Raw genomic sequence first — 24534 nt, 5'->3', positions numbered from 1 at the left:
ATGGAGCCCAGTGTCCTGCTCCTTCTTGCTCTCCTTGTGGGCTTCATACTACTCATGGTCAGGGGCCACCCAAAGGCCCGTGGCCACCTTCCACCAGGACCCCGTCCCCTCCCCCTCTTGGGAAACCTCTTTCAGATGGACAGAAGAGGCTTCCTCTACTCCTTTATTCAGGTAAGACCTGACCACAGCCTATGCCATATGGGATTAGTCCCATGTTTGCTCCTGAAGATCACTCATTTGGGGTGAAGAAGGAACTCTTTCCAGGTAGTAGGTTCTGGTGGGAAGATTGCTGAGTGAAAGGTGAGTTGCTGATTGGTGGTGGATGGTGCTCAGGTTGACAGGTGTGTCCTCGTTGTTGGACAGTGTGAGACTCTGTGCTTGGAGTGTGAAGGGTATTGGGGTATCATGGCATGCACCAAGAGCTGACAGTTTTCCTATCTGATGTTCCTTTGTTACAAAGGAGAAAGAAAAATGTCACAGGCATCCATATATCAGGTTTGCTTCTGCCAACACAAGGGATTAGCCTGCTGTATTCAGGAACGCAGGGAATGAGAGGCAGGTCAGGAGGTGGGGTAGGAAGGGAGTGCTTATCAGTTATAAACACAAGGACCATTCAAGGAACCATTCATGGCACAATCTTTACTAATCTTCTCATGCGAGATTTCATGTCCAATTACCACTTGTTTATTAATAATCACTAAGCATCTTTGGCTCCACTTCCCATTTAGAGTTCTAATTTAGTGACAGCAATCCCAACTCTTGCTACCCCCTTGGTTTTTAATATATCACCCACTTGTTCCAATTCATTTGTTTATCATTTTTTATTGTTTTAAGACAAGATTATCTTCATTTCTCAGGCTAATGATGTTTCTGAGTTAACATCTCACATGCTGGATTTAACAATGTGTGGTACACCTAGGCGCAAGTGTTTTAAAAACGGGCTTCCCATATGTTGGAAAGGTCAAGTTAACATCATATTTATATTTTATTCTTTATGTTTGTTTGCTTATTTTGTTTATTCTTTATTATTTGCTTTGCTTTGTTGTTGTTATTTTCTTTTTCTTTCTTTCTGGTTTTTTTTTTTTTTTGAGACAGGGTTCCTCTGTGAAACAGTCCTGGCTGTCCTGGAACTCACTCTGTAGAGAGACTCAAACTCATCAAGATCCACAGACCTCTGCTTTCTGAGTGCTGGGATTAATTTTCATTCTTTGAAAAATACAATTCATTCATTTCTGATTTTTCACTCCACTTCTCTGTTTCTGAAGGCCCTTCCTATTTGGAGGTAACTATGGTTGCATGAGTGAGTGTGCATGTGGGGCAATTGACTGGAAGGTGAGCAACTTATGAACAGCTACATCACTGAAGCTTTTCTACTTTTAGCATTTCCCCCAGCATACTTAACTGCCCAGAGACTCACAGGGAGGGCTGGTGACATCCTGTCATGATAGCACGACATGCTACACCTTTTCCCTGCAGGGACAGTCATCATGTCCTGCAAACAAGGTTCCTAGGGGTTGGCAATGTGCTCTGGGAAGGGAATTCCTAACCTTTACAGAACTCCTTAAAGAACTGTTCAAATCCACAATCCAATGTATGTGGCAATCTGGGAGCTGAGCTGACTTCCTTAACTGTCAGGAGATAAGAGTCTGTTTGTAGCTTGTAGAATAAACTCATAAAATTCAACTACACAGGTTTTCTGCTCATCTGGGTGATATTGGATACAAGGAAAACAATAAGATGTAGGAGGAAGCTGCTTGTTGGTTCCTGGGTGCTCAGACACAAAATAATCACACAGAAACTGTATTAATTAAATCACTGCTTGGCCCATTAGGTATAACTTCTTGTTGGCTAACTCTTCCATGTTAGTTTAACCCATTTCTAGTAATCTGGGTATCACCACGAGGCTGTGGCTTACGGGCTAAAGTTCCCAGCATCTGTCTCTGGAGGCTTCATGGCTTCTCCCTAACTCTGTCTTCTTCTTCCCATCATTCAGTTTTAGTTTTCCCCACTAGATCTGTTCTATCTTATCACGGGCTTAAGACAGTTTCTTTATTAACCAATGGTATTCACAGCATACAGTGGGGAATCTCACATCAATAAGAATTTTAAGATTGGTTGAGAGTTCAAACAGACTTACATAAGAGGGAGGACTCGAACAAATCACAGAGACATTCTAGAATGATGACAGGTTCAGAAAAGAAGCCATTCCTGAGCAGCAACTGGTCCTAGGGAAAAAGTAGAGCCAGGTGGATGAGGTCACAGTGTGACAGGGGAGAGGCAGGCATTGAATCTGTAGTTCTTTAAAAGAACTAGCTTGGTGTGAGCCAAAGATGGTAAGAACTGAAGTGATTCAACTAAGCAGGCAAGAGAAAAATCTCTCATGTCTTTATCTCTTTTCTGTTGCTACCAAAAAATTACAGAGGATGAGTTCTTTATAAACTAAAGGTTTATCCTACTCAAACTTGTGCAGTGTGGCAGTCTAAGATCAAGCAGTCCATTCTTCCAATTTCTAGCGAGAAAACGTCTTATGTGTCACAATGCAGGAAAACCTGTCACATTCACAAGAGGCTAATCATGTGGAGTGCCTTTGTTTAATAATAATCCATTCTCTGAAAACCCAGTCCTCTCTGTGAGACCAGCATTAACATAATGTATGGATTATCTGCAAAGACCCAGTGCCTCTCACTAGGTTCCAGCTCCCAAAGGCTCTGACACTTCTCAACACATCCATATTGGGGGCTAAATCAACAGCAGAGCATCAATGAAGGCATTGCACATGGAATAGGCAAGAGGAAAGAGCAGCTGGTCCAGACAGATGCCTTTGGATATGAAGTGGTGGTGATATCCTGTGGTGAACCCCAGACACAACCAGCTTGGCTCTCTCAAGTGTGTCGTAGATGAGCCTGGAGCCTGACTCAAATACAGCTGCTAAAGGCTGTGTCAGCTCCAGAAGTCCAAACCCATGTGCAGCTGACAAGCCCTCTGGAATGTTTCTTAAAAATTTTTCTGGTCTCTCAAAAAGCCGAGATTTTTTTTTTTAAGCTGAGATTTTTTACTAGGCATCTATGTTGATGTAAGATGATTTTGTGGGCTTTAATCATGGTGTGTTTGTTACAAAGACTGAGTCTTAATGATGACAATTTTTTTGGCCAGTAGTAGAGACACAAAAATGAGGTGAACCATCAAAGCTACTAATAAGATTAGAAATCACCACCTTTCTGTCACATAACACTTAATTTTTTTTAATAAACAAACTCTATTATTGCTACCTGGGGGACCAGTGTCACAAAGCACAGGACTCCAAATGAATTCATGGCATTGGCATGACCTAAGATTTATCTATCCAAAGGTGCTAGGGAGAAAGGCACTCACACTATCTATCTCAATGGTTTCCTTCTTTATTCTCTATTCTTCTTGTCTTCTTTATACTGTATACATTTTTCTCTGGCTAACATAACTCAGAAAACTTTTCAGGCAGTATAGGAATCACAATGTGGTTACATTCCATATTTCAATTGAATGATTATAAGAGATTTAGATCAAACCATGGTTTTTATTGCCTTTTCATGATTAAAAACAAAGTCGTTCTGGTATCCCACTTACATTTACATCTAAGTAACTTGTTAGATTAACAGAACAGGAGCAAACAGGAAGTATTTTATCTCAGGCAAATCTTTCGTTTGCAGGCTGCACATTGTGATTACAAAGAAAGCAGCAATCGTTCTACTATTTATCTTGATGGACGATTTTATAAGGAATCTTAAAGGAATCACAAACCTAAACTTTTATGCGTGAAAACTAGTCAGTTGTACTTTAAATCTTTAGGGTGCATATCCACCCATCAATAGTTTCTCAGGACCTCGAGGGCAGGAATGAATATAAGGAGTTAACCATCACCTTTGATCACCAACCAACCCTAGCCAGGAAAGTATGTCAGCCAGCAACAGTTGCCTTGTGTTTTTTACCCTAACCTAGTGAATCTGCAACTCAGATCTGTGCCCTTGTGAACATAATATTGTTTTCTGGGGCTTTTCATCATAAGGCTGTTATCAAAACATATGATTTAACCTGAAATTGTCTTAAATGTTTGTTTTAGCTAATGATGCACACAAAAACTTGAGAATGTGTATTTTAGCATCAACATAAAAGGAATTGAGCCAGCCTGGACCCTGGGACACAATTGTTTCTCTTAATCATTAGCTTGAGCTATGATCTATACAGCTACATAAGTGAAACTCATAGGTGTTGTGGATGTCACAGCTCAGGGGTGTGGGTTCCCATGGGTCTGTGAAATGAAGACTCAGAGACACCTTAAGAATGAATTTAGCCTTTCTTGGCTACAGGGCGGGTCAGTCTCTCTAGAGAACCTACAAGACTGATCCATCAATACTCAACATTCAGGACTAACCCTTCAGGACTCAGCCTTCAGGAATGACTGTTTTCCCTTTGCCCAGGGCTCCTTTATTGTTCTCCAATTTTCACCTAGCAAGTACATGTCCATATCCTCAAAACATCCTGACTGGGCCTCTAAAGAGATGATGCAAAAGAAATTACCTGATTCAGGACGAACCACAGTTTTCAGGGTTCCCTTCTAACCATGTTTTTCATAGGCTTTGTACCCACGGGAAATTCTCAGACAGAGGGCAACAAGAGAAACCAAAAAAATTAATTGCTAATAAAAGATGGATAAAGCTAGGTGCTAGCACTCTGGAGCTGGACCAGGTGTAGTCCAGCAGGAATGCTGCCACACATAGGCCCTGCTCTGTCATATTTCCTTATATTTACTTTTCTTCCTCAACACTGTGTATAAGTTAACATTATTATATCTATTAGACAGTAGAGTTTACACTTGTTTTTGTGTTGCATTAACTTAACAACTTTAACTTACACCGTTGTTATGATCTGAGGCTTTTTAGTTAATTGCTGCATAAGATTCCATGTTGTGGCCCCATCCAAAAACATAAATACATCAACATCAAACTTATGCAGAGCTTTTTCTTAGCATTGTCCCCTAAACAACCCTGGTCACTGACCATTTTCATAGCCTTTCATTTCTATTAGCTGCAGTGCAATCTAGAGAGAGTAAAAGTTACAAGAGGACAAGGGAGGGCTGTTTGCAAACCCTGCACCATGCTCCTCAAGGGCTCTCAGCACTGCAGGGTTGTCATGTTCCTGGGACCAATTCCCTGTAGATGACCTGATGGTAGCAGGGCCAGGTATTTCCCTAACTGTTCATACTGCAGTCAGACTCACATTCAAAACCACTACCAGGTGACTATCACTTTCCTTCCCATATAAACAAGTGGGTGGGTCAGGGCTGTTCTCTATGAACGTTGTCAGAAGGCATTGGACAGGCTGAAGCTGGACCACAGGAAGCATGGTTCACATGGCCAGACTGAAGGGTATGAGCACGGAACTAATGCACATCTGCATCCATATCTGTATCTATTATTTTTGAGGTAGGGTCATGTGCAGGCGAGACTGGCTTCAAACTGGATGTGCAGACAAGGATGACTACTGATTCTCTGGTCTCTACTTCTCTTGTTCCAGAATTATAAACAAGTGTTGCCGTGTCTCCCTACTCTACAGTGCTGGTGTCCTGATTAGAAAATCCAACCAATCAGTGCAGACCCTGTCTGTCTGGAGAATTAACCTTCACCTCTTAGGTCCTCAGGAGAGAAAGGGTGGCCAGAGAAGGGGTACCTACTTACCAGTCTGTGACTAGGTGTTTTCACAGTGTAACAACAACGTCTGCACCGACTAACCACAACCCTTGTACCCTTATGCTTGGCAGCTTCGAGAAAAATATGGAGACATGTTCACAGTGCACCTGGGACCGAGGCCCGTGGTCGTGCTGTGTGGGACAGAGGCCATAAGGGAGGCTCTGCTGGACCAAGCTGAGGCTTTCTCTGGCCGGGCGATAATTGCTTTGTTTGAGCCAATTGTACAGACATATGGTGAGATACGGGACAGGGTGAAGTGGCGGATGTGGTCAGGGAAGATGTGTGTTAGAGGTGGAGCCCAGCTGTGGGGAAGGACACAGGGTTTTCCAACTTCCATTGTAATCACCCATGCTTCACCACATTCTTAGGTATAGTCTTTGCCAGTGGTGAACGCTGGAAGACACTTCGCCGCTTCTCTCTGGCCACCATGAAGGATTTAGGAATGGGCAAGAGGAGTGTGGAGGAGCGGATTCAGCATGAGGCCCGATGTCTGGTGGAGGAGCTGCGGAAATCCCAGGGTGAGTCCCAGAGAATGGGCAAAAAGGAAGATGGTGACACAGGGACCTGAGTGTAGAGCCAAAAAATAGGAAGAGACATACAAGGATATAGAAACAAAATGGCACACAAACAGATAGACAGACAGACAGACACACACATATACACACACAAAAAGAGGTACACACACAGAGGGAGAGAGACACAAAAGACACACTGAGTTTGGAGATGAGGAGATTAAGAGAGAGGTGGGAAGAGATTCACAAGAGCAGGAAAGAAATGTGAGGTATTTTGTTTCCAAAATAACTCAGAAGCACGTACTGCCCATGGTGGTCACTTCTCTCTAAAAAATCAATCTGTAAATTAATTCTCTTTGTCAATTGGATAGTTTTGGTGGACACTCACCCTTTCAGAACTCAGAAGGTGAGGCAAGATGACCATGAGCTCAAGGCCATCCCTGTCTACAGTGTGAGGTCCTGCCTTTGATGTGGCTGTGGCTGAGTTGTGCAGAGCTTACAGCACCATATACAGTGGGCATGGTCCTGCATGTGTGTAATCCCAGCACTCTAGAGGTGGAGACAGGAGGATGAGATTTCCAAGGTCTTCTTCTACTGCACAAATTGTTCATCCAAGTTCTTCTTCTACTGCACAAAATGTTCAAGACCATTTTGACTTAATCGTTGTAATTGTCACCTATTCCTGCTCCCCTCCACGGTCTTCTCAAAGTCAATCACAGAGCTTTAGTTGATGAGGGGAATGGAGCAGGAAGACCTGAAGACACGGCCTAAGCAGGGAACTGTGTTTTCTTCCTTGTGAGTGTGCTGGTGAGCAGCAGTGAGCACAGAGGCTCATGAGAGTTTGATTTTGGTAAAAATCAGAGGTACTCTGAGGTTATTTTAAGTTTGTTGTATCAAGGGCACATTGGTAACAAGACTGTTGCTTGCACCTCCATTTTTTTACATGGGATATTTGTCATTTCTTAATGACCTTTTCCCGGAGATCTGGTAGGTCAGTGCAGAGGGGGGGAGGGAAGAAAGGTGCAGAGGGTGAGAAAAATGATGGGAGAAAGAAGTCAGTGATGGAGGGACCCAGAGGAAGAGAAACACGCTGAGAACGAAGCTAAAGGGGGACTGAGAGTGAAGCTCTGAGCTCCAGGAAAGTATCCTCATAGGATCAGAGACCACAGACAAGACAGCCCAAGGGTGAAGGGCAACAGTGGCCAAAGACTGCTGTACTGACAACAGCCCTCCAACTGCCAGCGTGCATGACTGAACATGGCACACAAAGGCTACATGCAGCAGTGGCTGATGGCTTCTAGAACACCACAGATCTCAGAAGTCAGAGAAAAGAGAGGTGGAGGAAGTTGGAGAAGTGACGGAGGAAGTGGCAGAATGGATGGAGGAAGTCAGAGAAGAGATGAAAGAAGTCAGATAAGGGAAGGAAAAAGTCAGAGAAGTGATGGGGGAAGTCAGGGAAGGGACGCAGGAAGCCAGGGAAGTGATGGAGGACATCAGGGAAGGGATGGAGGAAGACAGGCAGATAGGCATTGAGTATACAGGGCTTGTAATTGACACAGCCATCCCTGAACATTTCTGTGCACCATTCCTGCCAGTGGCAGTTAGCTAGCAGTTCAGAGTGAGGATATCATCCTGGGAGGAGGAGCATGTGCAGACTGACTGCACTCACTCTATGTCTTGTTCCTAAAATCCTAATTGCAGCCATGTTCCAGCCATGATTAGCTGAGTTCATGGTGAAGGTGCATCCCTATCTGTATATAGAAATGGCATCCCATATTCTGTACAGTACTGAGGGAGTTAAATAAAGGTATGCATGCATCTCTGAGTGAAGAGCCCAGACTCTTATGCGCACCATATGTGCAAATGTGTTGTTGTTCTTGTGCAGTGAGTGGTGGGGACGACTTTACAGAGATGGGGCTGAAGCCAAATACTCCCCTAATTTTGTATTCCCTGTCTCTTGTACTGTATCCTCCTTCAGGAGCCCCCCTGGACCCCACCTTCCTCTTTCAGTGCATCACAGCCAACATCATCTGCTCCATTGTCTTTGGAGAGCGCTTTGATTACAAAGATCGTCAGTTCCTGCGCCTCTTGGACCTGCTCTGTCAGACCTTCTCAATCATCAGCTCATTCCATGGTCAGGTCAGTAGGTGGGAAGGGAGGAGCTTTGAAGGCAGAGGAAACAAAGCCTGCTTTGTGAGTGAAGAAGGGAGTGTCTTTTGGCTGGAAGGAAGACAGAGAAAACATGGAACAGCAAGAAGCCTGTGACCTGGAGGGATGGAAGGAAGGAGGAACAGAAGGAGAGAGGCATGTTGAGCAAGGTGGAGAGACCTGAATGCAGAAATACAGAGCCATCCAGACATGAGAAAATGATGACAAGGGGGATGCAGCTCTACCTTAGAGGACAGAGGATACAGTACTTCATGCATGAGCCCTTGAGTTCATCCCCAGGACTTGGTGGTGAACAATACATGAAATTCCAGCATTTTGGTGTTAGAGACTGGGCTATCAGAAATTTGGGCTGATCCTAGGCTACATGTTGAATTTAAAGCCTGTGTGGCATTAATGTGTTCAAAATGCAATACCCCACAATGAAAACAAATTAAGACAAAACAGCAAGGAAGATGGGAGAGAGCGCAGAGAAGAGGAAAAGGGAGACACAGAGAACGTAAACTGAAGGCTAGAGACTGATTTAAAGGCATGTGCATGGTGTGCGTGTAGGAGAGGTGTGTATGTGTCTCTGTGTGTGTGTGCTCCTCATGACGTCTGAGGACCTAGGTGCACTGCCCAATTCCTGAGACCTGATAACCCATTGTGACCTGCTGGGCCCTTCTTTCTTGCAGATGTATGAGCTCTATTCAGGTTTTCTGAAGTTCTTTACTAGAATTCACAAACAAATCTACAAAAACTTGCATGAAGTCCTTGACTACATTGGCCACAGCGTGGAGAAGCACCAGGCAACCTTGGACCCAAACAATCCAAGAGACTTCATCGATACCTACCTTATACGCATGGAGAAGGTAAGTCCTGTGTGAATGAGATGGGATGGCTGAGAGTGAAGGCCAAGGATGTGAGTGGAGGAAAAGGGAGCAGAGGATGGGGAGGCTAGACAGAAAATGGAGTGGAGGAGATGCAGAAGCGTCTGCAAAATGAAGCAAATAAAAAGGAGAAGAAAATGTGATAGGGAGAAAGAAGGGTGGAGAAGAAACAGGGCAAGGGACAAAAAGCAGAAAAGACTACAGAGGAAGAGAAAGACTGGGAGACAAACCGTGCTAAATTACCAGAGAGCACAGTAGAGAGAGAAGACAGAGAAGAGACCAAGTGACATTGTTGAGGACTGGATAATGCTACGTGGTCCAGATAGTGAGACAGAAGGACAGTTCCCTGGATGTGTGTGCATCTTCCTGCATGGCTTCTGTTACCCCTGACCCTCCCTTCTCTCTCCCATCTGGAACCAGGAGAAGTCCAACAAACACTCAGAGTTCCATTACCAGAACCTCATAATCTCTGTGATTTCTCTCTTCTTTGCTGGCACCGAGACCAGCAGCACCACACTCTGCTTTGGCTTCCTGCTCCTGCTAAAGTACCCCCATGTTGCAGGTGAGTCACAGGCAGACAACTGGGGAAGCTTCTAACTCCCCCTTTTCTGCAGAGGTTTGTGTGGATGAGAGAGACATGAGACTCTTATAACTGGAGTTCTGAAGGCTTTGGTCTACTTCTAACCTAAGGCAGTGCTGTGGGTGGTGTGTGAATGAACCCTCAGCTGGTCCATTTCCATTGTTTTCTGCTATAACTTGAAGGTTGGATCATCTGTCCTTCCTTCCCTCTTTCCTTTCTTATTTCTTTCCTTCCTTCCTTCCTTCCTTCCTTCCTTCTCTCTTTCTGTCTTTGCATCTGTCGGATATTCACCCATCTTTTTGTTCATCCACCTCTTCATCTATTTACCCATTCTGTTCTTGTTCCAACCATTATCTAAACTTACATATATTCATTTTTCCATTCATTTTTATCTATACACCTGTTCACCCACACATGTAATCCTCTGTTCATCTTCTATATACCCATAGATTATTTATCCTTGATTCTTTCATCTCTAGTTAACTTAATGACATATATTTAATTCATTTATTTGGATGAATCAGTTTGTGAGTTTTATTCTTTATCACAGCTAGTTGAGCAGGCTCTTTGTCATTGATTCGTTGGTTCACTCATATACAAATCTTTTCATTCCTTATTCCTTCCCAGTGGCTTTTGAATTCACCCCTCATGTGTCCATCTATTCCTCCATGTATCTATTTAATAATTCACTCCTTTATTTGTGATTTGTTCATCATTCAACACAACTACCTGTTTATTTCTATATTTGCTCGTTTATTCATCCACATATTTGCTTGATATTTGGTTAGTTGCTTTCATTGATTTATTTGTATATGTTCCATTTTGTGCAGTGGGTCTCCCCTGCACATTCACACGGGTTCTGATATTAAAGCCAGGCTGTCAGGATGGAAATCAATGCATTTGCTGACTGAGCCCTTTCATTGGCCATCATATTACCAATGTGTTCATAGTCCATGTTCAGTTACACACAGGTTAATTTACTTTCCTTTTATTCCTGAGTCTATAGCCTTATATTGTTTGCCTGTATTTTTAATTTTTTTAACTAATGTTCATTGCTGTTTTCTCTGCATATATGTCTTTGTGAGCGTGTTGTTCCACTGGACCCAGAGTCATAGATGGTGTGAGCTGTCATGAGGGTGATGGAAAGTGAACCTGGGTTCTCTAGAAGAGCAACCAGTGCTCCTAAGCACTGAGATATCTCTCCATCCCCCTGGATGTTGAAATATAAATTCAGGAAGTCTCTCTCTCTCTCTCTCTCTCTCTCTCTCTCTCTCTCTCTCTCTCTGTGTGTGTGTGTGTGTGTGTTGTGTGTGTGTTTGTCTGTCTGTCTGTCTCTCTCTCTGTTATACAAGAACACAATATATAACATTACATTTCAAATGCAGAAAATTCTTACCATCTTCCCCTCCAGCCCTTAGACTGATAGATATAAATAGCCCTTTGCTATGGCTTTTCCTTTCCTCTCTTTTGTGAGCAAGGTTGGAGCTTGGGAGAGAGCCTCTAACACAGCTCCGAGTGTGGCTGGAGAGACAGATGCCCGGGAGAAGTGTAGGTGTGCATGTCCCAGAGTGCAGTGTGTCTTTCTCAGCAGTCTCCTGGCTCTGCACTGCCCTAAGCTATTGCTTACAATAAACAGGGTCACAGTGCATTGCCTTTGTGAAGGGGGCAAGCATTGTCTGCTGTCTCCCTTTCTGTGCAGAGAAAGTCCAAAAGGAGATCGATCAGGTGATCGGCTCACACCGCCCACCAACCCTTGATGACCGCACCAAAATGCCTTACACTGAGGCTGTCATTCGCGAGATCCAGAGATTAGCAGATATTCTCCCGATTGGAGTGCCGCGCAAAGTCACCAAAGACATTTTGTTCCGAGGGTACCTGCTCCCCAAGGTGAGACCAGCTGCAATTCCACATCTCTATGCCATGGTCATCCTCCACTCTCCCAATCACCACCATTGGCCTGTTTGTGGTTTCCCAGCATTCTGTGGCTCTCTAAGGACTAACAGTCTGCTATGGGAGCCAGGGTATGCTAATATCATTGCCTCTCACAATGTCTCCTAGAACACTGAAGTGTACCCCATCCTGAGTACAGCTCTCCATGACCCACGGTACTTTGAACAACCAGATGCCTTCAATCCTGACCACTTCCTGGATGCTAGTGGGGCTCTGAAGAAAATTGAAGCTTTTATACCCTTCTCTATAGGTGAGACTGACCTGTGCTTCATTTCCCAGACACTAGAGGGCAGGCTCATCCTCCAGGATACATTCAGGACTAGGTCCAGTCGGTTTCAGCTGGGAACCCATTCCACCTGGCTACTGTCCCAGGAGGGGTCTCTTGAACTAAAGGTGCATCGTGCTCAGGAGGATTTTGGAGAGGTATTGTAAAACCTCTAAACATGAGCATATTCATTCTTTTTTTTTTAATTTTATTATGAGGGGAGAACCTTTTTAAACAAGTGATTAAATGGCTGACAGAGGAGAACAATGGATGTTCACAGAGAACACAATGGGATAAGTGTACAACCAGGTTCTTCCCAGCGCTCCCAGCAGTAAAGAGCAGATTAATTAATAGAGAGGAAGGGAACACAGATATTCCCAGGTCAGGACGTTCTGGATGTCTCCAAAGTAAATGCAGCAATGCCCACGTAAAGTCCTCAAGGGAGCAGAAGACATTTCCTCCACTTTAGAAAGTGCAATGACCAAATTATTCATCCATTGTTTTCCAGTTGCATCAAATCCATCAGTTCTGTCTTTTTCTATTAGACATTTGTTTATTAAATTTCCCCATTTATTAAAAATAGATTCTTTCCTCATACAATATATGCTGATTACAGTTTCCCCTTCCCTCTTCTCCTCCCAGTCCCTCTCCACCTTCCCTCCTGTCAGGATCCATCCCCTTTCGGTCTCTCATTAGAAAAGAACAGGCTTCTAAGCAATAACAACCAAACATGATGAAATTAAATAGAAGATAAAACAAAAACCATCACTTCAATGTCAACAGAAAAAGTAGAGCCCAAGAGAAGGCACTAGAAGCAGAGACCCACTCATTCGCACACTCAGGAATCCATGGAAACACTAAACTGAAAGCTTTAAGATGTGCACAGAGGACCTGGTGCAGACCCGAGCAGGCCCTGTGCCTGCTGCCTCAGTCTGAGTTCATATGAGCTTTGCTCAGTTGGTTCAGAGCCTCATTCTCTTGGTGTCCTGCATCACCTCAAACTCTTACCCTCTTTCAGCCTCCACTTCCTCTGGGTTCTAAATCTCTAATAACAATGACATTCAATTTAGAGCTCTGTGTTTCAAGGTTTATCTCTCTGTGAAATGTCTGGCTGTATCTCACTGAATTTGTTTTTATCTGTTGCAGGAGGAAGCTTCTCTGGTGATGGCTTAATAAGAAAGGCTCTGATCTATGTAGCAGAATATCTTCAGGGGTCTTATTGTTGTTACTTTTATTTTTCTTTTTGAGCAGTAGCATTTTTTTTTTATTCTAGTCCTGGTTCCTGCTCACTTAAGCAATGCTGCATATTCAAACCATACACTGGATAATTACTCCCACAATACACTGCATTGTGCCACTGTTGAGCCCTATTATATCACACAGGAAGGATAGCATGGTTCATCAAAATTATGGGCTGGGTTTGTGTATACATTTCTCATTTGGTAGCCTGTAGAATACTTCCTATAGCAAAGATGCTAGATCATGGGTGTGAAGGTTCTATATAGACACCAGCTAGATGTCTCCAGTCCAGTGAGTTGTGTGGGAATTGTCTTCAACAATAAGGCCTTGCTGTCAGTTTGTAGAATCAACCTACTGTCTTGCAAACAGCCTTGGGTTGTTTGGGGTCTTCCGTGGGATCCCTTTGACCAGAAACTCAAATGAATGCAGCCCAGTCCTTGTACTAGAAACTTCATTTAGTGAGAAGAGGGACCAAGTCTCCTTCATTATTTGGAGACTTCGTTCGAATTGCGTTTCTGTAGTTTAGGAAGTTTCTACTATACTAGGTTTCCACACCAGCACCCAATGCCCCTCAATTCTAACTGTCTCTCCCCACACTCTATCCCTCAAGCCCAGCTCTCCTCCCTCCTGGACCTCCCATTCCTGTCCCTTATGATGCCCCTAGTATACCCATGAACTCTATTCTGTTTCCCCCTCCCAGGGAGATTTATATTCCCCTCCTAGTACTTTTGTCTGTATCTAACCATTCTGGGTCTATGGATTGTAGCTTGGTTATCATTTATTTAATGACTAATATTCACCTATAAGTGAATACATGCCATGTTAATTTTTTTGGGTCTGGGCTACCTCACTCAGGATTATTTTCTAGTTCCACCCCTTTGCCTGAATTTTCATGATGCTGTTTTTTTTTTAACACATTTATTCATCCTTCTGTTGAGGAACATGAAGTTTGTTTCCAATTCTGGCTTCTATGAATAGAGCAGGATTGAGCATGGTTGAGCAAGTGCCTCTGTGGTAGGGTTAAGCGTCCTTTGGGTATATGCCCAAGAGTGCTATAGCTGGGTCTGAAGAGAGGTGAATTCCTAATTTTCTAGGGACCTTCCACACTGATTTCTCAGTGGCTGTATAAGTTTGCACTCCACCCTCAATGGAGGAGTGTTCCCCTTACTCCACATCCTCTCCAGCATGAGCTGTCACTTGTGTTATTGATCCTAGCCATTCTGAAGGTATAATGTGAAATCTCCAAGTCATTATGATTTACATTTCCTAGATGACTAAAGCCGTTGAACATTTCTTTAAATGTTTCTCAGCCATATGAGTTTGCTCTATTGAGAACACTCTGTTGAGATCTGTATGCCATTTTTACATTGGATTATCTCTTTTTTATATCTAATTTCCTGAGTTCTTTATATAGTTTGGATATTAGTCCTATATTTGATGTAGAGGTGGTAATAATACTTCCCATTTTGTAGCTGCCACTTTTTATCCAAGTGATGGTGAACTTCTCCTTGTGAAAGCTTCTTAGTTTCATGAGTTCCCAGTTTTAATTGTTGATCTTAGTGTCTGTGCTGTTGTTGTTCTGTTCAGGAATACATCACTTGTGTCAACAACTTTAAATCTATTCCCCACTTTTTCTCTATTACGCTCAGTGTATCTAGTTTTATGTTAAGGTTTTGATGCATCTGAGTTGAATTGTGTGCAGTGTAGTAGAGTTTGGACCTATTTGCATTCTCCTACATGGAGTCATCCAATTTGACTAGCACCATTTTCTGAAGACGCTGTCTTTTTTCCTAGTGTGTATTTCTGGCTTCTTTTGAAGGATGTTGTTTTTACTTTGCTAATCCTACTGATTTATCAGCATAGGAGATCTTTCCATTTTCTCATGTCTTCTCCAATTCTTTCTCAAAGACTTGAAGTTTTTATTGCATAAGCCTTTCACTTGCTTTGTTAGAGTTACCCCAGGATATTTATATTATATAAGCTATTGTCAAAGGTGTTCTTTCCCTGAGTTCTTTCTCAGTGCGTTTTTCATTTGTATGTAACTGGTCTTTGTGAGTTAATTTGTGTCCAACTAAATTGCTGAAAGTGTTTATCAGCTATAGGAATTACCTAGTGGAAATTTTTGGGATACAAACACAATCATATATATATCATCTGATAATAAGTTTACTTTGACTTCTTCCTTTTCAATTTGTATCCCCTTGGTCTCCTTCAGTTGTATTATTACTTTAGCCTAGACTTCAAGTATTCTACTGAATAGATGTGGAGATTTTAGACAACATTGTCTTGTTCTGAATTTTAGTGGAATTGCTTTGAGTTCCTCTCTCTTTAAGTTGATGTGGGCTGTAGGCATGCTGTAAACTGTCTTTGTTATGTGTAGGTGTGTCCCTTGTGTCTCTGTACTCTCCAGTACATTTATCATGAAGAGGCACTGCTTATTGTCAAAGTCTTTTCTCCATCTAATAAGATGAGCACATGGGTTTTCTTCCTTTCAGTTTGTTTGTATTTATTAATGTTTCATTATATTGAACCATCCTGGATCTCTGGAATGAAACCTTTGATCATGGTGGATGAACTTTTTGTTGTGTTCTTGGATTTGGTTTCCAAGTATTTTATAGAGTATTTTTGCCTTTATAAGGCAAGTTGGTCTGTGATTCTCTTTCTTTTTTTGGGGGGGGGTATCAGGGTAACTGTGGCCTCATAAAATGAAATGGACAATATCGTTTGTGTTTCTATTTTGTGGAATAATTTGAGGAGTATTGACATAAACTCCTCTTTGAAAGTCTGAGAGAATTTGGTGTTGAAACTCTCTGTCCCTGGGCTTGCTTTTTGTTTTTGTTTTTTCTTTTTCTTTTCAGGGGGCGTGAGGTTGAATATAGGGAGAACTTTAGTGACTGTTTCAATTTCTCTAGGGATTATAGGTCTGTTTAAATTCCTTATTTGATCTTGATTTCACTTTGGTAAGTAGTACCTATCAAGAAAATATCCATTTCATTTAGATTTTCCAGTTTTGTGGAATACAAGTTTTTGAAGTATGTCCTTTAAATTCTCTGATTTCCTCGGTGTCTCTTATGTCTCACCTTTTCTTCTGATTTTATTAATTGGACAATCTTTGTCCACCTTTTCATTTAGATTAGGGTTTGTCAAGCATATTGATTTACTCTAAGAACTAATTCTTTGTTTCTTTGTATTGCCTTTTTGCTTCTATTTTATCGATTTCAATCTGGAGTTTATTTCTAGCCTTCTGCTTCTTTTTGTTTTAGAGCAGTGGTCCTCACCCTTCCTAATGGTGTGGTCTTTTTATAACATCAGTTAGCTCCAGCATTTCTCTGTTTAGTTTTTGTCTGGATGACCTGTCTATTGATGAGTGTGGAGAGTTGAATTCTCCCACTGTCAGTGTGTGAGGGTCAATATGTGATTTAAGCTGTAGTAGTTTTCTTTTGCAAACTTGGGTGTTCTTGTGTTTGGGGCATAGATGGTTAGAATTTAAATGTGCTCTTGGTGGATTTTTCCTCTGATGAATATGTATGTGCTTCCCTGTGTCTTCTGATTAGATTTAACTCTAATCTGTTAGATATTAAAATAGCCACAGCAGTCTGCTCCTCAGGTCCATTGGCTTGGAATGTCTTTTTATAGCCTCTTACCCTGAGGTAATGTCCTTTATGTTAGGTGCTTTCCTGGATGCACAGAAGGATGGATCCACTTTTTGCTTCCATTCTGTTAGTGTTTCTTATTTCATTTTGGAAATTGAAACCGTTGATGTTGAGAGATATCAATGGCCTTTGATTGTTGATTCCTGTTATTTCCTTGTTGTTATTGTTGTTGCTGTTGTTATTAGTGGCAGTGTTTGTTTGTGGTTTTCTACTTTTAATTTTAGTGGTTTGAATTATTTTATTCCCTGTGCTTTCTTGTATGCAGGTAATATTTTTAGATTGGAGCTTTCTTTGAGTACTTTCTTTAGGGATAAATTTTTAGATAAATATTGTTTAAATTTTTTCTATCTATGGTGATCAAAAGGTTTGCTGTTTATTGGCCCCTGGACTGATATCTGGTTTCTTTTTTTTTTTTTTAATCTGCAGCACTTCTATCTGGGCCCATCTGGCTTTTAGTGTCTCCATTTAGAAGCCAGGTGTAATTCTAATAGGTTTATCTTTATATGTTGCTTGGTCTTTTTGCTTTGAAACTTTTAAAAATCTTTGCCTGTTCTGTACATTAGTGTGTTAATGGGTCTTTCCTTTCTGGCCCAATCTATTTGGTGTTCTATATGATTCTTGTACCTTTATAGACATCTCCTTCAGATTACGAAAATTTTCTTTATGATTTTGCTGAAAGTATTTTCTGGTCCTTTGAGCTGGGGTTCTTTTCCTTCTTCTAGTCCCTTTATTTTTAGATATGGTCTTTTCACAGTATTTCAGATTTCTAGGATTTTTTTTCTGTCATGAGTTTTTCAAACTTAACATTTTCTCTAACTGATATATCCATTTCTTCTATCATATCTTCAAAGCCTGAGAATCTTTCTTCCATCTTCCTGGTGAAGCAGGCTGTGTAGTTCCTCTTCTAACTCACAAATTTTTCATTTCCAGAATTCCACCATTTGGGTTGTCTTCCTTGTTTCTATTTCTATTTTCAGGTCTTAAACACTGTTTGTGTTTTCCTGGATTTCTTTAAGGGATTTAAAATTTCCTCTTCAAGGCCCTCTACCACCATCAGAAGGCAGTGTTAAGGTCTTTCCTTGGACTGCAGCTATGTAGGATGCCCAGGGTCAACTGTGGCAGGGCTGATGGGCTAGCATGGGTTCACATTGTCCTGGCTGTTACTGATTGCGTTTTTATGTTGGCATCCAGGAATCTGGTTTTGGGGTGATTATAAGTCTAGGTGTCAATTTCCGGGTTTGTCTTTGTTGGGTGGGTGTTTGGTTTCTTGGTTTCTGGGGTTTATGTGAGCATGATGGCTGTGTGTTGCCATAGGGAGCTTTCTATGGATCTGTTTCCCTGTCCTGCCCAGCTGGTGTGTCCCAGGGAATGCCTGCTGGTGTTGGAGGCTGGGATAATGGGATGAGTTGCTGGAAGGAGGATTGGAGGAGAAGATATTTGTGATTCACTGGGTATGGGGCCAGGGAGGCAAGGGAGATCACAGCAGGAATTCTGCTGCAGAGCTGGAGGTGAGATGGGGGCAGTGGGGGTGGATCTGGAGAATCAGAAGGAGAGGCATGGATTCTCTGTCAGACTACCTGCTTCCCTGGTCAGAGTGGACTTTGGGTTAGTAATGGGTGTCTTATGAAGAAGATTAGGGAAATCCAAAGAGATGGGGAGTGTGGGTAGGGAAGGCTGCAGCAAGGGTTCTGTTGCAGAGGTGAGGTGAGGACTGGGGTGTGGGTCTTGGGGAACAGAGGGAGAGGTGAAGATCTGCAGTCAGCCTACCTGGATCCAGGGCAGGAGTGGCATGTGGGTTAGCAGAGAGAGTGCGAATTGTTTTTCTTAGGGAACAACAACAAGAATAATTGACATCATTTATGAACTGCCATGAGCTTGTAAGGCATTCGGCTAGGGAGGGATTTATCTGTGAGCACTGGGGAGATGAGGCATGTCCTGACACACCTGTCTGTATTACATTTTCTATGGCTTGTTAAACTCTAAGAGAGATCAAAATTACTAGCATTTATTTTTTCCAAGAATCCATTCATGATAGACAAACTCCTGAACTAGAGAAAGGTCAGATTTATAGCACCCATCAGTGTCTGTAGACCAGAGGGAGCTGTGCATGGTCACAGAGCTTGATGGGTTCCAGATCTTCCTTTGCCTTACTTAGCCTTGCTGAGGTTGTTGGTAGCCTGGAGCAGCTCAACTGATGTGAGTGACTGAGATTGGTTCTTCACTGGAAGAATATAATCTCAAATTAGTGTGTTGTTCAGTTGCCAGTATTTGGTTAGTTTGTTACATACAGAAGTGTCCTCTGGCCAAATTTAATTCAGTTGAATGGATTCTATGGGATGTAAACTTAGTGTTCAGGTTTCTTATCTTTTGGAAAAAGATAGGCTCTAGAAACAATTGGTTAGCTTTTAGTTGCCTCCCACCACCCTCATGCTAGGGATGGAGCCCAGGGCTGTCTGTTACCAAGGTAAGCAAGTTCTCTTCCAAAGAGCACATACCTCCAGATTCCCCCTAGTGCATTCTAGGGATGCTCTCCTGCTGAGCATGTCTGTACTCATCCCCTCACAGAGGGATTTAAGGCAAGTGTTCTCCTGCTGAGCTATGTCTCCTCTAGGACATGTCTAGCCCTAGGTGCCAAGAGACTTCAGTGTCCCTAGGCTCAGCCCTGCTCCTGAATTGTTCATATGACTGTTCCAAGAGTAGAGAGCCAGAAATGTGAAAAATAGACTGAGCCAAATCAATGATAGAGAGGTCTGGAGATTAAGTCAGATTCCAATAAAGAGAGATGCACAGAGACACAAGGAATCTTCAATAGGAGGATGTGTGTGGTAGGACTCAGAGCATGGACATGAGAGAGAAGAAGATGCATGAAGAACATATTTGATGATATAGTCAGGAAGAGAGGAATGGGAGAAAAAAGGAAGGGGAGAAAGGCACAACTAGAAAGAGACCAAGAAGCAGGAGGGAAGACACAGAAGGAAGACATGACAAGGTGTCCTTGGACAAAAAAAAAAAAAGGAGGGACTGAGATAGCATCTAGGGAGTTTGAAAGACACAAATGCATGGAAGACATCCAAAGACAAATAATAATGATATGTACAGACACAGGTTCAGGTAGGTTGCCATTGGCAGAAAGAAAAAAGTAAAGAGAGAGACAAAACGGGTTAGAGCCAAAGAGACATAAATGGTGTCCCAAGACCAGCGTCAAGTATGGAAACTTTGTGTTAATAGTGAGATAAGCCATTAAAAGCTGCTCTGGAAAAACTAGTTCACAAAACCAGTACTAGGGAAACCATCTCAGAGACCTCTCCACGAATTTCTAAGCTCATACCACCTAAATTCTGGAAAGGTGTGGCCTAAGCTGGGAAGGTGCTTTTTTTACATACTCCTACACAGGCCTGATTTCCCAACAGTTGGAGGGCACAGGGGCTGCTGGGAATCCCTCCTCCACCTGGAGACTGAGGCAGCCAGTTGCAGAGTAAGAATCACTGAGGTACAGGCAGGTGGTGGAGCCTCTGTCTGGAAGTTCAGGCTCCCTTGCTCTGTGCTGCCTCATGCCCAAGGAGAAAAACCAACAAGGATTAATTATACCCCTGTGAATGCGGTGGGTGCCATGGATCCCGCATTATGTGCTTCTGCCCATTATCTATTGTACGAACAATTGTATTTGAACTCGATATGTACTTTCTGCTCTGTGTGACCTAGGACCATGAAAAGAAACCTGCAGTTCCTTTTACGGAGCCTACAATCAAATTACTCTCAGTAGTCCTGACTAGTCAGAATTTCCTTCCTCATTGTTGAAGTTCATTGATCTCAAGCTGAAGAAGAAATGGGAGTGGGTGGGGTGGGGTGGGGAGAATGAGAGACAGAGGGGACAGAGACAGGGGACAGACAGAGAGCTCTTGCAATGTATTCTATCATCTTCCTGCCGTGATCTCCCAAGTGCTGCACTTGCAGGCATGTGTCTCCATGCTTGGCTCATATAGGACCCTTGATATCATCCAGTTTTTGATCTAAGAATCTTTGTAAACAACACCTTCACCCTCATGGCAGCCAAGGAGAGGAAGACCAATCTCCCCACATGAGTAAGAAGGGAACATTAAAGATTTTACATTATATATGTTTACACATACACATTTGTTCCTACTCTATTGTGTTCTTACAATTCTGAAACGAAGGACTCTGATAATGAGCAAACCCTAGAAATCTGTAAGGAATTACCATGTGTCATTCACCAACTATTTGTCTTGCATTTTATGATTGAATTATTGCATATATGTTTACATGCATATACATGTGCTCTATGGAGGGTGTATATATGTTTATGACAGAGGACAGACTATAGGGGTTTGTTCTCTCCTTGCAACATGTGTGTCCAGGGGGTGAACACATGTCCTCAGCAGTGATGACAGATACCTTCCATGCTAAGAAGTCTCACTAGCCCTTACACCAATTGCTTAAGGCTTTGTGAAACTCTTACTGGTCTCAGTTGAATTGTAGGTTGAGGGTCAAACTCATTCTTCTCCATTGCAATAGGAGAGTTGTCTGGGTTTAGGGAAGGGACAGTCTGAAGGTTGTATACTGTCCTGGGGCTCACATGGCTCATTCTCTGTGCTTACAGGAAAGCGCAATTGTCTTGGCGAAGGCATCGCCCGCAACGAATTGTTCCTTTTCTTCACCACCATCCTCCAGAACTTCTCTGTGTCCAGTCCTGTGGCTCCTAAGGACATTGATCTCAGGCCCAAGGAGAATGGCATTACCAAGGTGGCTCCAACATACCAGATCTGCTTCTTGGTCCGCTGACTGGGCTGAGATGGCCAGGTGTCCCCACTCCTGTTGAGAATGGCCCCATCTTTCTTCCTGCTGCCATCCAGACTGTAGGTCACTGCTCATATCTTTCAACGTTACTGCAGCTTCTGCAAAGCTCTGAGGTGTGTTCTTCTGCCCTGAGAATGACACTGGAGAAATCAATCACTGTCTTTCTTGATGTGTGAACCGAGAGACTTCTGGAGGCCACATCTCACGCTGAGTCTGTTCCTTACTGCACCCAGCAACCACAGTTTTCATGTAGAGACTTCTGGTGCTCAATGAAACAATCTAATGAATGCCGGAGGTCATGTCAAAGGAAGAGCAAGTGGAAATTGAAGTTCAAAGTGTCAGATCACAAGGAGGAAATCTCTATGATGGGCTATTCTTGTTTTATGCAAGACTATGAGAACACAGACTCTGCAATATCTTTTGATTCCACATTGCTTTTACATGTTTGCTGCTAAAATCTTTCCCTGGTATCTGGTTTTCCCTGGTGTGAGTAGATCTGGGGAGAACCCCCTGCCTGTAACATAGTGTGTTTCTCTCATGAAAACAACCTGATCTACTGGGCAATTTTACCTGTGGATTATCAAGAAGATGATTCCTCCCTAACTCTGCTGTCTAATCGATATAATGTAAGCTTATACAGAATTTTGGTAAATAAAAATGAGCACAAGGAAGTAATACACAGTCTGTGCCTATGAGCTCCCCCTAAGGTACTCCTGCAGATCACAGCTCAAGTAAAGAAAAGCAATGAGCCAGCTGTCCCAAATTCCTTGAATCTTAATGCTGAGAAATCTATCACAGGCTTTAGTGTGCATTAGTAGTTGAAACAAAGCTTCAAAATAACTTTAGATTAGACAAGATACCTTGCTAATGGTCTTTTTAAGATTAATTACCCTAGAAATGCAATCTAAAATTCACAAGACACATGGCTGAGCTGCCCATTCATTTAGGATAGAGTCAAAAACAGCCCAATCATTGCCGACTGTCAGGTGAATACATCATTGCACCCGCTCCTGACATCAAATTGCTGATATGGATGTGCACCATGAAGACTTGAGTTCAGGTGACTGATTGTTTTTTACATATGTAAGTGTTGGGTCCTGGTATTGCATATAACAGTGAGTAGAACACCAAAGTTTAGGAACAGAGCAACTTTTGTTCAGGGGCTCCATTGAGGAAGGAAATTCTGACTAGTCAGGACTACTGAGAGTACTGTGAATTTGTAGAACCCTAAAGGGAACTGCAGGTTTTTTTTTTTTTTTGGTCCAAGATCAAACGCATAATGGTGCCACAGTTTCCTGTGAGTGCAGACTGGGGTGAAGCCAAGAAATTTATGCTTTCTCTGCAATATTCTCTTGATCCTGAACTTGCAGATTTATGACACTCCAGTCACCTTGGAGATCCAAAGAGAATCTGGAATTTATGACTTCTGATAACAGGTTATTAGTTCCAATATGTTTACATAGTTGTTGGTTAGTTTGAATAGCTCTTCCCCTGCCAGAGAGAAATGAAATGTAACCCTTGGTGACTTCTGCATTACCTGAAAGATTTTGTTGGGGTGTGTAAGCAGTTGGGAGAAAGAGAGAGAGAGAGAGAGAGAGAGAGAGAGAGAGAGAATTAGAGAGAGAATTAGAGAGAGAATTAGAGAGAACAACATGAGAAGAGAATGAAAAATCAAACTATCAGAACAGTGTGAGTGTTTTTTCCCTAACCCTCAGACAGAAAAGTCTTAGCTTCATGGATTCTGTAGATTTCCCTTCAAATCCTGTGCTGTCTGAAGGCTAGCCTGCAAGGCTGGAAAAAATGCATTCTATATATGGTCTTAATTCTATGTCTGTGGACTTGCCTAATGTGTGTGGTTCATGTAGACAGAATCACATAGCTGTGATCTTTTGTGTCTGGCATCTTTTACTTCACACATTATTATCTAGGTTCCTGTGCTTTGCAGACAGGGTCACATCATCCAAGGGCTTTAGATCAGATGCATTGCTGTAGGCTTTAGGCTTGTCTCATGATCTTTCTCAGCAAAAGCACAATACCTTCTTTCATGTGTTCTGCCAGCAGAAGAAGGGGTCGAAATTTAGGGTGGGTCTTTCTGTTTCTTCTTCTTTTTTTTTTTTACTTTTTTTTTATTGAGAAAAGGAGAAAAAAAAAAACAAACAAGTTTCCACCTCCTCCCAGGCTCCCATTTCCCTCCCCTCCTCCCACCCTTCTCCCACTCCTCCCACCCTTCTCCCCCTCCCCCACTCCTCTCCCCCTCCCTCTCCAGTCCAAAGAGCAGTCAGGGTTCCCTGCCCTGTGGTAAGTCCTAGGTCCTCCCCCCTCCGTCCATATCTAGGAAGGTGAACATCCAAACTGGCTAGGCTCCCACAAAGCCAGCACATTACGTAGGATCAAAACCCCGTGCCATTGTCCTTGGCGTCTCATCAGCCCTCATTGTTCGCCATGTTCAGAGAGTCCAGTTTTATCCCATGCTTTTTCAGTCACAGTCCAGCTGGCCTTGGTGAGCTCCCAATAGATCAGCTCCACTGTCTCAGTGGGTGGGTGCACCCCTCGTGGTCCCGACTTCTTTGCTCATGTTCTCCCTCCTTCTGCTCCTCATTGGGACCTTGGGAGCTCAGTCCAGTGCTCCAGTGTGGGTCTCTGTCTCTATCTCCATCCATCACCAGATGAAGGTTCTATGATGATATGCAAGATATTCGTCAGCATTGCTCAAGGATAGGGTCATTTCAGGTTCCCTATCCTCAGCTGCCCAAGGAACTAAC

General features: G+C 42.8%; 1 protein-coding gene across 1 annotated transcript; it reads left to right on the top strand.

Annotated features, from left to right (window-relative positions):
- Nucleotides 1–21757, top strand: LOC121449308 (cytochrome P450 2B1-like). Its single transcript, XM_041653620.1, has 9 exons — nt 1–171; nt 5795–5957; nt 6092–6241; nt 8214–8374; nt 9076–9252; nt 9691–9832; nt 11550–11737; nt 11909–12050; nt 21576–21757. The coding sequence occupies exons 1-9, from the start codon at nt 1–3 to the stop codon at nt 21755–21757; spliced, it is 1476 nt and encodes a 491-aa protein (XP_041509554.1).
- The last annotated feature ends 2777 nt before the right edge of the window (nt 21758–24534 follow it).

This window comes from Microtus oregoni, unplaced genomic scaffold, assembly GCF_018167655.1.
Source record: "Microtus oregoni isolate MIOR12 unplaced genomic scaffold, Mior012 000006F_ref0000085, whole genome shotgun sequence".
NCBI lineage: Eukaryota > Metazoa > Chordata > Mammalia > Rodentia > Cricetidae > Microtus > Microtus oregoni.
This window is presented reverse-complemented; position numbering and strand designations above follow the sequence as displayed.